This window comes from Dipteris shenzhenensis, chromosome 14 (assembly GCF_047967505.1).
Source record: "Dipteris shenzhenensis isolate YYH24624 ecotype China chromosome 14, Dip_SZ_1.0, whole genome shotgun sequence".
NCBI classification, from domain to species: Eukaryota; Viridiplantae; Streptophyta; class Polypodiopsida; order Gleicheniales; family Dipteridaceae; genus Dipteris; species Dipteris shenzhenensis.
The window spans coordinates 43,835,877-43,850,373 of NC_141609.1; the positions used below are offsets into that span (position 1 = coordinate 43,835,877).

The window sequence follows — 14,497 nt, forward strand, 5'->3', positions numbered from 1 at the left end:
AGGGCAGCGGCTAAATGTGAAGGATGTGGCTGCCCTCCCTGGACATGAGCAAACCATACCCGTAGGGCTGCCTCTGTAAGGTCCTCCTCTGTGTAAAAGGCATCTGGGATCCTGATGCTGGCTGATCGGCCTCTCAAGTGAGGCTCTGAGATAGCCAAAACAACAGGGAAATGGTCTGAGGTGGAAACCCCTGCAGCAAGGCTTGCATTGATTTAAGTCGCTGTATATTAACATGACCAATGCGTTTATGCCAGATATCCATATCTGCAACTACACCGGTCCCATGTGCAAACATTGCTGCACTCAATTCAGGCATGTCTGCATCCAACGTAAACATCCTGCCCTTCTTCTTTCCTTTTGCTATCAAGCGACCGTTATTTTTCATATCCTCAACAAAGCATCCATGAGGATTAAATCTGACCTGCAAGCCCTGCTCAACCATTTGACCAACAAAAACCAGGTTCTTGGTGATGTTCGGGACATGAAATACATCAGATAGGTATTTCTTTTTCCCATCCTGCATAGACAAAGGAATTTTACCAATCTGCACAATAGGATGTGCAGTATCATCACCAGTCTCCACAAATCCTGGTTTTTTCATTTTCCTTGCATCCTGCATCCATTCTGCATGACCTGTCATGTGGTTTGACGCACCTGAGTCAACATACCACACATCATTTCGTTCTTCTGCACTTGTCACAAAATTGCTCATATGCTGCACCATAAATAGATGCTCATTTCTGTCATCACCCTGTCTACTAGAAGATGCATAATTGCCTTGCTGCAATTTTCCATTCATAATGTCATTCTGCTTTTTGTAGCAATCCTTAGCCATATGACCCATTTTACCACAGTAGTAGCATTCAACATTGTTGTTTGCATTTTGGCCTCTCTGCCATCCACCACAGCCTCTTTGGCTCCCCTTGCCTCTAGAGTTACCACGTCCTCCTCCATAGGACTGGTTTTCTTGAGTTTGCTGCATATTCTGATTTCTACCACGGCCTGCAGATCGGCCTCCTCTACCTCTGTCTCTACCTCTTCCAGCATTTGAGTAGAAGACAGTTTCTTTTGAAGTTCCTCCTGAAGAAGATGCACCCCCATTTCTCTGCTCTTCAGAAATTAGAATAGCAAACAACTCTTTAAAATCAGGAAATTTTTCACGGACGGCAATGGATGTCCGAAACTGTGCATAATCCTTTCCTAGACCATTCAAGGTCACAGAAACTAGATCATCATCTTCCACTGGGGCGACCCAATGGAAGCAAGTGCATCTGCAATTTTCTTCACCTTCATGTGGTAGTCATTTATGCTCAAATTTTCTCTCTGCACATTGTGCAACTCCTGTTTGAGCTGCATTTTCCTGGCTTGCGTATTTGTGCTGTACATTTTTGCCAAAGTATCCCATGCCTCCTTTGGCGTACTTGCATCCTGAATATGCACAATCATAGAATCCGAAATACCGATTGACAGCCAGTACATAACTTTTCTGGCTCTCTCATGCCATCCTTTAAATGCCTGCATTTCCTGTTGATTGGGAACATTAGGAAGAACTGGTTCTTCTTCATTTCTTGTAATGAACTCCCAATAGCCTTTTCCCATAAGGAAATTCGTCATTCTAAACTTCCATGCCTGGAAGTTGTTCTTGTCAAGCTTTTCAGTGACAATTTGTGAAAGAGAGTCAGACGCCATTACAGAACACTGCAAGATATTTTGTCACTGCAAAAAAACACAGCTTTTGCCTCACACGGGCAGATCTGCAAAACTGACGAAAGTGGTATTTGACCACACATTCACTTCCTAGTGACGATTTTGCATCAACAGGCAACATGCATGAATTTGCACTTTCCAATATCTCTGCACACAGGCATACGATGCAATTTCTGCGGCAACTTTTCACTGACCAGCAGAGCAGTGGTCGAACAGCAAAAACAGGGCCTTTTTCTGAGTACCTGCGAAGAACTTCCGCCTTCAAAAAGGGCCCTTCAAAAAGGGCCTCAAAATGGCCTCGAATCAGCATATACTGCGCTCTCGCCACACCGCGAAGGGCGTCTCAATCTGAGACAGTGCACTCCTGTACTTCTGGCTGTGCTACCTGCAGAGATTTGCTCCCAAACTCGAAATAGGAAAGCAACACTGGTCCTCTTACCAAGACACTGCGAACTTGGTTTGCTTTCTTGAGCTTCTTACCACGAACAAGGCTCTGATACCATGTAAAGATAGTGGGAGAGAGGGAAGGAGTCTCACTTGCGGCTTTCTCACATACACAATGGGGGAATACACACACAGGTGGAGGCTGAAAACAGTTTTCCTCTTCTTAGTTGTGAAAGCCAAAAGAACTCAAGTACAAAGAAATAGAAGAACTCTATATGTGGGTCTCAAACCAAACTCAACTAACTAAGGTGGCATACTAACTGAGCCACAAACTAGAGTAGATAAGGATAGCTATCATCCAGCTATTATTCGTGGGCATTGTACTAACCGCATCTGCAGCTAACAAGTCGGTGACATAAATGCACAACGATCACCCTGGCATATCACGAGTGGAGCTCGATATCTCAACAACAAGCTCAATAAATATGCTCCGAGCCAATTCAATCTGAGGAGTAGAAGAAGATGGTTGAGAAAAAAGAAGCTGAAAATGATCCATACATTGTTTCTCTAGGTGAGATAAAGTCTGGGTCCAAAGACCATCGGGTTTCGTGACTCTCATGATAGATTGACTTTGTCTATATGCATGTAAATTCCGAAAGAAAGATTTCAAGGAACAACCCTTATCTAGCATAGGCTTAACTCTAGCCCTTGTCTGCCATTTGGAAAGCTTGCATCTATCATTAGCATCAATTATAGAAGAAGCACAAGACAATGAATTCTGCTCAAAAGCAGAAAGAGGCCTTTTGATGGCTAATCTGTACCAAGGACTGCTTGTATTATTTTGCCCACTGGATATGCTGTCTGGTTTTCGCCATGTACCATCTTCCATATTCCTTGATGACATTTTGAATACGATATACAAAAGAGTTCCAAGCAAAGTCCAGATTTTCTTGAGCATGGGATAACAATGGCCTACAAGCCAATCTAATCATTTGTTGGAATTTTTCATGAGAAAGATATAATTGATTGACCTATAAGTGTCTGACTGAAGAGAGCTGCATGTCATCTAGAGGCATACCAAATGAAAGGTTAAGCCAAAGTGGAGTGTGATTAGATAGTTATTGAGAATAGTTAGTCCACATTTGACATGTATAATCATCATATTGCTGAGCATGAATAAGATACCATCTATCAAGCCTGGCCCAATACTCTGTAAAAGCATTATGATGATATGTAAATCCCAAAACTGAAGGGCGAGTTGCTGTCCATAAATCTGCAGTATGAAGTGATGAAGTCATATGTTCCCATTGCTAGATTTTAGAGGGCAGCATATGGGATTTATTTGTGGTATTGTCCTTCCAGTGAGGAGAATTATTGAAGTCACCACAAAGTAGAGCATTTGAGGACCAAGGATATTGCTTTATGGAGTCCCGCATTTGAGCTCTGGAAGCTGAAATTTGAGAGGCATACAAGGAGCCTATTTCAAAAATCTCTCCATTGATCATACATTGGATAATCATCCATCGGCCACAAAGATCATTATATGCTACCCAGGGCTGCAGATCATGTCTGGCTAAAATGCACAGCCCAGAGAATTGTTCAGATCCTGCATAAAATGTATCATATCCTGAAAAGAACCCATGCTGGCCAGCAAAGGAATGCTGATTATGCTCTTGCAGACACACAACATCTGGATGAGTTTTATTTATATAGTGCCAAAGGAGCCTCCATTTATTCGGGTTACAGAGGCCCTGTATATTATAAGAAATACATTTAAGAGAAGCACGCATGAAAATATATACAAGAAATGAGCAGTTCTCAAAAAGAAAGGGAGGCATCAGGCCTCTGCCATTGCCTCAGGGTCTTGCTGACCCCCAGAATCCAATTCCCTGACTAGATCATCTTCTTCACAAAGTGGAATACCCTTCTTGACTGCATTAACCCATGCCTTTGAGATGGGGCTGTTTGAAGAGGTAGAAGGTTGACTAGGAGATGGAGCAAAAGCATGCCAATTACAAGATTGGAGAGGTCTTTGTTTGAGAGGCACTGTCTTCTTTGCAATCTGCCAACCCTCGTGAGAAGATGAATTATTTTCCACTAGCTTGCTTTTTCCTTTATCCTTGTTTTGAGCTGAATTGGCTTGGCTCCGTGTATGAACTGAAGGCTTTGCTCCTTTGGCTTTAGTCTTTTCCACATATGTCTTCTGACCTCCTTTATTAGATGGCGGAGGAATGGCAACTGGAGGAGGTGGATGAAGGATAGAGGGACACTCAGAAGCTAGGTGCCTAAACTTGTGAGAAGAGAAACAAACTCCAGCAAAAATGCCCCATTTCAAAGTGAAATATTTCTTTCCCAAATTAACACCCTCAATCTCAACTGCAATAGCAGGAGGGGTTGGTCTATCAATATCCCATAAGATGCAAAAACGATTTTTGTTACATGTGGGGCAAGGGGGACAGATCACTTGTCCCAATGTCATCGCTAAGCCAGGAAGCTCTGTTCTCATGTAATCTGGAAAATCAACCACTTCAACCCATACAGGGCAATGATGCTTGATGAGATTATGATAGTCCTTATTAGGAGACCAAGGCATGATGTGCACCATTTGACGACCAAAAAATAAAAGGGACATTTCCAGCATCTTTTGTTTTGTCAAGGCATCCAAGAGATGAACTTCATAAAATCCTCCGGAGGCAAAATAGACTCCTTCTACATAGCATCCACCTAGAAGAGAATTCACCCATTGTCCCACATCATTAGCCGAGGGTATTTTGCCTGGGAAAAAGATGATGACTGCAGTTGAGAGAGCTTCTTCAGAGGATGCACAAGAGAAGGCAACTTCATCTTGTAAGTGAGTTCCGGAGCAGGTAGCATCCATTCTCTTCTACTTTGTTGAAAATCCTCATTCAACATGTCAAACACATAAGAAGCATCTTCAGATGAAGGAGCTATGGGGGGCAGAGTTTCCCTTGATTGTCTTTTAGGTTCAGGAAAGAGTGCTCTCTTGACATAATACTTGCTTGTTCCTGCCATTGAGGCTAGTCGATTCAGCAAGAAGAGTCAAATCAGAGGCTAGTCGATTCAGCAGGAAGAGTCAGATCAGAAAAAAGGGGGCAACGCTATATCAGCAAGGCATGGAATTTTGATAGAAAGGCACGAAATTTGTTGCAACAGAAGGCTTGCTGGAATACTGCCTTACACACAAGAGGACACAGGAACTTGTAGCGAGGCGCTTGGTGGCTTGAGAGGGTAGACAGGATGGCGAAACAGTGACGAGTTTTCAGCGAGCAGAGGTAAGGGCTGCGAATAGGCTGGAAACGTGGAGCAGATCGTCGTGTTCACAGACACAAAAACAGAGAGCTGGATGGAGCGCACACACACAAGCGGAGAGCTGCAAAAGGCTGGAACGAAGTGGGAAAGAGACCAGATGGAGCTCTAGAAAGGTGGCTGTTCAGTGAGCAAGCGCAGGAGGAAGAATGGACTGTAGGCAGCAGTAGGGACAGGTCGGGATCACCAGAAGGGCCAGCTGAGGGCTGGAATCGCCATAGCTAGAGCTCCACCACACACACACTTTTTTATTTGTGAGAAGAAAGCTTTTATTTCTATATAATAATTACATTCATAGCTGCTTCAAAAAACGAAGTAGCTACTACTCAAGAAAAATCTCAGTATAGGTTGTATACACATCCTGTTCAATCAAACGAGTCTGAAAACAATCGTAGAATGATTGTTGCAGAGATCGTTTGAAAAAAAGAAAGGATGAAAATAGTGGATTACCAAAGACTCTATGATTTCTATCCATCCATAAAGTCCATAGGGTCCAATATCGCACCCATATAAAAAATAAATCAAAACCCTGTCTCTGGGGATGAAAACCAAACAACCAGAAAAATCTGCCAAAAGTAACAGTAGGAAATCGCTGTCGAAGCCTCTGTCTGATGAGAGCAATGAGATCAGAAGTATTTGGACAGGGCCAAAAGATGTGGAGCACTAATTCAGTAGAGTGCGAGCATCTGTGACAAACAGCTGAAGCAATATGTCTATGTGCGAGTAACTGTCCAGATGGAAAAATTCCAAGGAGAACTCGCCATAAGAAAAGCTGTTGTTGAAGAGGGACTTTGTAATGCCAAAGGAGACGCAGCCTTTTTCTCCACCACTTCATTGAACGATCCATATGCCAAATAGTATTTGCTCTGTTGGAAATCCAAGGTGGAGGTAATAAAACTCTATACAATGATGACACTGTGATATGTGAAAGCTTCAAAGGACGGACATATGAGGAAGGAGAGCGTAAAATCCAATCCTCAAGCCGATGCTGTATTTCTAAATGAGGTATCGGCAAGTACGGTTGGAGCATTGCTGAAATTTTATGCCATAAAGGACGATAATGAGCTCCCAAGCCATATTTGCGAGCAGCCAAAGAAAAAGATAGAATTGTGCCATCATCATGAAGTACATCTGCCACAGATGAAATGCCTTTGAAGGAGAGAAAATAAGAACGTCGGGGTTCTTGTAAGGCCAAAGGTGGGTGGAATACTTTAGACCAAAAGAGATTCTCTACCCTCAAAGAGTTGCCCGAGAGAGAGTCCCTGCCTTTCCATTCCAAGTGGGATAGAATGTGTTTCCAATCAAGAAGCAGAGAAGAAACAAAAGGGCATCCTCTGATCTTGCCTTGGATAGAGCCAAATAAAAATTCCCACTGAGTAGGCTGCCAATTCCCAAAAGCAGATGTATGGAGATGTAATAAGAGAGAGCGAATCATAAAAGCCGAAGGCTGATCTCCTTGTAGAAACTGCATCATCATTTTCCCCCTGTGAGCAAGTAAATGCATTTGAATATTGAGAATGTTCAGACCCCCGTGCATCTTTGGAGAACAGAGACGATGCATGGAGAGTAATCTGAGACTTTTCTTGCCATGTTTTGAACGCCAGAAAATTTCCATGATAGCTGACATAAATGAAACCAAATCTGCCTTAGTGAACATAGTGAGAGGCTGATAAAATTGTATGTATGCTATCAAAATGGATTGTGTAATTCGCAGACGAACATGTAATGGCCAAGTTGCAAGCTTCCAATATTCAAGTTTTGCCCTCAACTTTACTAGCACCCAATCAGTTTGTTGTGAACGGGTGAGTCCCCATCCTAAAGGATAACCAAGATGTCGAATGAATTGAGAAGCAGGGATAATTTCCCCGGGCCACAAAAGGTTGTGCCAGTCCTGTGGATGTAAAGGCAACAATTTTGATTTTTAAAAATTTACCCGAAGGCCAGCAGCCAATCCATATGTAGAAAGAGCATGCATAATCATGGACAGATCAGCCCGAGTATTTTTTGGAGTAAAGAATGAATCATCGGCATATGCTTGAGCAATCATGCTACGACTGCCAAGGATCTCCAAACCGTGCAGCTGGTCAGTGTTTAAGAGGTGATCCAGATATTGAAGCAGTGGATGAGTGGCTATGGCAAAAAGTAAAGCACTCAGTGGACATCCTTGTCTGACAGAGCAAGCAAGAGTCCAGGATGGAGAAATATCTCCTGAAAGTATGCATGCAGCTTCACTATCTTGATATAGCCAATTGATGAGTTGCTGCATTTTTGTGCCAAAACCCAAAGCCTGCATGGTCGATGAAATGAAATCCCACTGAACTGTATCAAAAGCTTTGGCAATATCAACTTGCAATAACAGAACATCCTGCTGTGTGTATTTGGCATATTCAATTCCAATGTAGGCATTAGCAATGTTATCGGTGATATGCCTACGCGGGACAAAGCCATATTGCGCAGGATGCAACCCATCATGTAAAAACCCCTTTAGCCGAGCAACGATCATTTTGGTAGTGATTTTGTAAATTACAGGCATAAGAGTGATGGGTATCTAGTGTGCCAAAGACTCACAAATTTGTTTTTTAGGAAGGAGTTTAACAAGACCTCTCTTCCATGTGTCTGGCATTTTCTGATGTTGCCATGCAGCATTCACCATAGATAATAATGGATGCTTCAAAATAGGCCAGTATGCTAGAAAAAACTCGACTGTCAAACCATCCCATCCAAGGGATTTCCATCTGCCACATGATTTGATGGCATCTGATAGTTCCCTCTCAGTAAAGGGTTCCTCCAATTCCAAAGCTTGAGTAGGGGAAATGATTGGAGAAACATTTTGCAACAGTAAATTTCGTGCAAGTAAAACCTGTTGCGAGGGAGGAGCTGCAGAGCCAAATTGCTGAGAGAAGTGATGCACACAAACAGAGGCGAGCTGTGACCGTGAAGTAGTTCATGATCCATCAGGCATAAGCACTCTGCAAATTTCTGTTTTGATTCTCCTCTGATGTAAACTCTTGAAAAATTCTTTGGAAGAGCAACCTTTATCTGTGAAGGCTCTTTGTCTTGCTCTAGTCTCCCATTTTGCCAGTTTCCTGTGATCATTTAGTTTAAGACAATGTCTGGCCTGACATAATGTGGTTTGCTCATGCATGGACAGCGAACGATGATGACTGAGTTCAGTGAGGTCTTGACAAGTAGACTTGGCCTGAGCAATGGTTTCCCTCAGAGTCTTCATGTAAGACTTGCCATAAACTCTAATCACCCTTTGCATTTTAGAAATAAAAGAAGCCCAGGCATCATCATGAAGATGGCTGCTAGATAAAAGACAATGAGCTGCTTCAGTAACCATTGCCTTAAATTCAGCATGTTGCAAATAACTGTTGTTGATGATTAGATGTCGCCTTTGTGGCAATCTATCATCTGGCATCTTATGAAAAGATAACCGCAGCCATAGTGGTGCATGGTCTGAATGGACAAAGGCATAGTCAATCCACATTTTGCATGCGAAATCCCCATTTTGTTGGGGGGAAACACTATACCAACGATCCAGTCATGCCTTATAAGCGGAAAGAGCATTATGTTGAAAAGTGTAGCCCGGTGACAAAGGCTGCAGTTCCTTCCAAAGGTCAACTAGATCCAAATGCAAGAGTAGTTGAGACCAGGCATGCCTTTCAGGAGATAACATATGATCGTGGCTGGAAGTGTTGTCTCCCTGTTGTGGAGCATTATTGAAATCCCCACATATGTAGGCATGAGATCTCCACGGGTATTGTTGCATAGCATGCCAAATTACAGTTCTGTCTCGAGATGACTAAGGTGCATAAACTGAAGCAAATTCAAACACCTCTCCTCTAATGATGCATTGGAGAACAAGCCATCTGCCTTTGTTGTCATTTAATGCAATGACTGGTTGAAGCTCATGTTTGATCAGAAGGACAACTGAGAAAGAGTGCTCCCCAGCATAGAAAATGTCATACCCACAGTAGTGTCCTGTCTTGCCTGCATAAATATGTTGGTTGTGCTCTTGTAATGCCACTATGTCAGGCTGAAATCTGTTGATGTACAGCCACACAGATTTCCATTTCCTACTGTCACACCTGCCCTGGACATTAAGTGTAAAACAGGTGATGTGAGCAGTCATATATACAGATATTTATAGTAATGTAACAACTATGTACAGCAGCAAAATGTATGAAGTCAGCCTTGCATTTCTATCTCAGGGTCGAGGCCTCGCCCCTGAGAAGAAGTAGTCGCTTGAGAAGTAGACAGCAAAGCAGCAACCTCTTCTTCAGGGAAGAGTGTTCTGCTGGCTGTTACTGCAGCCCATGTAATCCCAATTCCTGTATTGATCTCTAGGGTGTTTCCGCTAGAAGAGGCACCATTCCAAGTGCGAGGGGGTGGAATTCTTCGAGCAGAAATAACCTTTCTTGGGCTCTGCCAGCCATCAGTTGAAGGCTGCTTTCCTTTGGGCAAGGATTGAGTAGCAGGAGGTGAATGTGAAGTGAGATTTGCATTGGTAGCTACCGAATCTTTGCCTTTATCCTGACTCCCAGAATGCTGTCTACTGCTTTTGTTTTTGTTGGCAACTGGAGTAGGAGCATCTTTAGTGGGCATGTGGACTGGCAAGGTGACATGAGGCATTTTATGTGGATTCAGTGGACACTGTGAAGCCATGTGTCCAAACTTTTTGCATTCAAAACAGGCCCCTGCAAATAAACCCCATTTGAGTTTGTAAAATGCACTCCCCATGTTGACATTATTCACCGTGACTGAGTAAGAGTCCGGTGTGGGATTATCAGTATCCCAGAGAATGCAAAATCTGTTTGAATTACCATTTGGTCGTGGTGGGCAGACCACTTTACCTAAAGAAGCTGCAATTTTAGGCAAAAGTGAGGCCATGCATTGGGGAAAATCAACCACTTCTACCCAGACTGGGCATCTGTGTCGGATTAAAGCCTGAAAGTCCCTTGTGCGAGACCATGGCAAGACATGCACCATTTGCTGCCCAAAAAAAAGAGGTGAATGTTCCAAAAGCATTTGTCTGTGGATCTCATCCACCATGATAACTTCAAAAAAGCCCCTGGCTGCATAGTGTACTTTACGAACAAAAGAGCCAGCCAATGTGCGTGTCAGCCAGTTGCCTATCTCTGCAGCTGGTGGCATCCGGCCTGGAAAGAATAATATGACTGCATTCTTGGCATATTCTCTGACGGGATCCACAATTTCATCGACCTCAACCATAAGGCCAACCGAAGGAACCGAATTTCTCCACTCTTTTCGCGTATCTGCAAATCCTTCATGCATTACATCATATACCAGTTGAGCCTCAAGAGTATCATGCATCGGGTCATGCTGACCCTCAACCTGCTTTTGCTTCTTGCAGGGAGCCAAGCGCTCTTTTTGAAACGTTTTTTCATATGAATATTCTGCCATGACTTTGTAAAAAAGGAAGCTTGAGAATAAAATATCTGTAAAAAGATAGGAAAAGCCAAAAAACCAGTCCCCCAAAAAAAAAAAAAAAAAGGTAAAAGGGAAGAGAAGGAGAGTATAACTGGTAAGGAGAGAGCAGAGGGATAGGTGAGATTTGGGCAGAAAGACACAGGACTGCTAGGGAAAGACACCAAAGCAGAAAAACCCCCCAAAAAACTGTACGATGAGGGATGACGAAAACAACACACAGTTACGATGAGGGATGATGAAAACAGCACACAGTTACGATAAGGGATGACGAAGACAGCAAAGAAAAGGCGATGGAGTAGCTACACAACACCCGAGACAGGTCCGTACAACAGTACGGGATTGTACGGCAATTAGTACAAAACAAACGAAAAACAACCAGCTGTGTGGAAAAGAAAGCGATAGACTAACAGCACAAAACCTGAGACAGGTCCGTACATCCGTACGGGACTGTACGGCTGAAATTCGTACAGTTTGAACCTAAAACGGGCAGCTAAGGCAAAGAAAAAAGGAAGTGAGGATGCGAGCAGACCGCCAGGGTAAACGTCAGCAGTACGGAAGGCAAAAACGGGCCTGACGGCAGCCTCAGATGGACGTGCACGAAAACAGAAACGCCATAGCTCTCAGATCGCTCTCCCACACACACACTCCTCCACCACACACACACACCAAGAAAGACACACCATACAACTACACACACACACACACACACACATGAGGTCTGAAACTCTTGATCTTACTCAGCCTGCAACTCACCTATGCATCTATCTCTCTTACTCCTAGCAGTGTGAGATGTCCAACTGAGCCTTTGCTAGAATATATGTAGTGTCTTAAGCGGGGTCGCCAATAACATCATGTAAACATAACTCAGCTGGGAGTGATGCTCGTTTGTAGAGGCAATTTGGACCTTAAGGAGATATGTCTTGTATTTAAATCATTGTATTGGAGTCCAAAAAATGTTTAGCAGTGGATGTATTTTGCTATGCCTTTAATGACATAGAAATAGTTTTGTTGCTTTTTCATGGGATACGAGACAAAATTGGAGCTCCTATACTTGACTTTTAACTGACAAACCCCGTTAAATTGAGATATTAGCCCGTTCAAAACTAGTTCATACCTTGAACCCTGCTTTTATTCTCAAGTGTACTATATTCGTCTCTATTGAAATTATTGTTCAGAGCATAAACATCGGTAAACCTTTGAAGGAATTACTTCTTTTTTTTCTTTTTTGGGTGGACAACAGTTTCTCTTGCCTTTGTTTGCCAGGGGGATGTCTGTTGAACCCGTAGGGGAAACTTGGCCCGAGAGATTGAAATGGCCATCTACATTTGAAGAGGTATGCAGTGTATGGAGTTTCCAACCTTTTGCACAATTGAGTGAGTGGAGGCTAGTGCACATGCACATATGCATTGGAACTTCAGAGGATGAAATAAAATGATCATGGCAAGATGATATGTCTAGAGATATGGATCTTGATGGTTCAAGAATTAATAATAGCAAATAAGTATTGTACACTGTGATGTATATGGATTGTAACAGATGCCATTGGAATCTGTGATGCGCATGATACATGGCTTTTTTAAATTATTTATACTAAACGAGATGAACTACCATGTGAAAATAAGCTCACAAAAGTTCATTTCGAATCTTGGCAAAGAATTTAAAAACTTGAAGCTTGTGCCAAGCCTTCTCAAATGGGGATTTTCTTAGCTAGTTTTTGATAGAATAAAATTTTCAAGGGATGAATATATATATATATATATATATATATATATAAAGAACTATGTTTCAAATGGGGAATGGGTGCTGAGTGTGTAGTTTCATAACTTGTAAAACTGTATATGCTACCGCATGCTGTGTGATGCTGCTTTTCTTGTAAACATGTATTCTGCATGGTGAACTGTATGGACTAGAGATCATGTTTGAGCTAAAACACAAATATTGTGTGAGGCGGTACTATTTTCTGTTTAGTTAACCTCCATTCTCAAAAAGTTGAAGAGTCGATGGAGCTTGTTGGTCAGGTTGAAAGAAAGAAAGAAAGAAAGTGTATTATTGTCCACTAAAGGCCAAAATGGGCCCATGGGACATCAAGAACTCTGCGTACAAGATAGCACAAAATCAACGTGCCACAAAGAAGAGGCATCGTCGAATATCATCTAAGTGATACGCAATACAATGCAAGTGAAAGTACATAATGTCAAATCCGAGCCTAAATACAAAGTAAGCTAGATGCAAGGAAACCGCCCCTGGGTGCAAAATGGGGGAATGAGTACAATATGTCAATGCAAAGATACAAGTCCATGTATCACGGAGTCTGAGAACCAAAATAATACTGGAAATCCTGTCCATCGACTCTGCCTCCTGCTATGAGAGTACAAATCTGAGCAAAAGTGAGGTGAGCGGCTGGTAGGGCGAGATCTCCATGAGTAAGTCTCCTCCGAAAAGCTGCCATCATCCTGGATCGTCTGGAGATGAAGCGGCGAGTACGTCCCCTATGTAACAAGATCCTGCGGCGTCTACAAACCATCTCATATGTACATCCACAGGGTGGAGGCATGTGTCCTGTGTGAGCTCTGACCTCCTCGTGCTCCTCCTGATACCTGTCATCTGGTATAGCGTGTGTCTGAGCTCTATCGGGCTGGGCTCTATCACGCTCCGGTCTGTGCTGATGGTCTCTGAGGTAGTGTCGTCGAAGCATAGTGGCCTCCCTGACATAAAGAGCTAGGCAATGCTGATCCTCATAATCCATCACTCGTGAGAGAGGTCCAAAGCCATCCGTGAAGAGACAGTGGAATCTCCCTCTGATCTCATAATATAGCGGGCATCTGCAAATGAAGTGCTCCTCTGACTCCACCTCTCCCATGGTGCAACAAGGGCAGATCCTGGTCTCTCGGCCTGGACGCCGTCCATCCTCCATGTGTCGCATCCTACCAGCCTCTATCTCGAGCTGATGCGAAGAGACTCTAAGCTGGCCAAGGGCAATCCTCAGTGAGTGGGACATGTGGATACCTGTGTAGCCTGGTGGAATGACAAATCCATCCTCTGAGATCCGAAGGAAGTGGTCACGATATGTGGCCATCTTCGTCGGAAGCTGCGTGGGATAAATCCAAGTGCGGTACGTATGAAGCTGCAGCAAGTCTGCTCTCGTGACCTGACTAAGCTCGTGGCGAGTCAACTCGAGATGAGGGGCATCTATGCTGTATCGGAAGGGAGGCAGTCTATCCATGTCTAGTCCAAGAGATGTGAGCCACCTAGTGAGTCTGAAGTACCAGCAGTATCGGGCCCCAGATCGTGCCAACTCCATAGAAGATGCAAGTGCTAACCATGGCAACCGAGCTCTGCCTGCTGCTGAGTCTCCAAACTCCCTAACCCTGTGCAAATACACGACCGACTGAAACGCTGCATCCAATGCAAGGGGAGTAGCTCCAAACTCTGCTAGCATGATCTCGTGCGGAACTGTAGCCTTGGCCCTAATGAGCCGAGAGAACATGATGATCTGTAACCTCTCTACTCGTCTCCAATCTGCAGCGCCAAGGTCTCCTGCCCAGAAAGGAGCTGCATACATCGCAGCTGGTCTCACCAATGTGTCAAATAGCAGGGATTTCGTATCGGGATGCTGAAAGTGGGA

At 43.5% G+C, this 14,497-nt stretch overlaps 1 protein-coding gene across 1 annotated transcript in view; it reads left to right on the forward strand.

The window, feature by feature from the left end:
• LOC147894679 (callose synthase 9-like) overlaps positions 1-14,497 on the forward strand; it is a 433,662-nt gene that overhangs the window by 248,477 nt on the left and 170,688 nt on the right. The window contains exon 25 of the mRNA XM_087384939.1: positions 12,136-12,205. Within this exon, the coding sequence (XP_087241065.1) occupies positions 12,136-12,205 (70 nt within the window). The remainder of the gene's footprint in view (positions 1-12,135; positions 12,206-14,497) is intronic.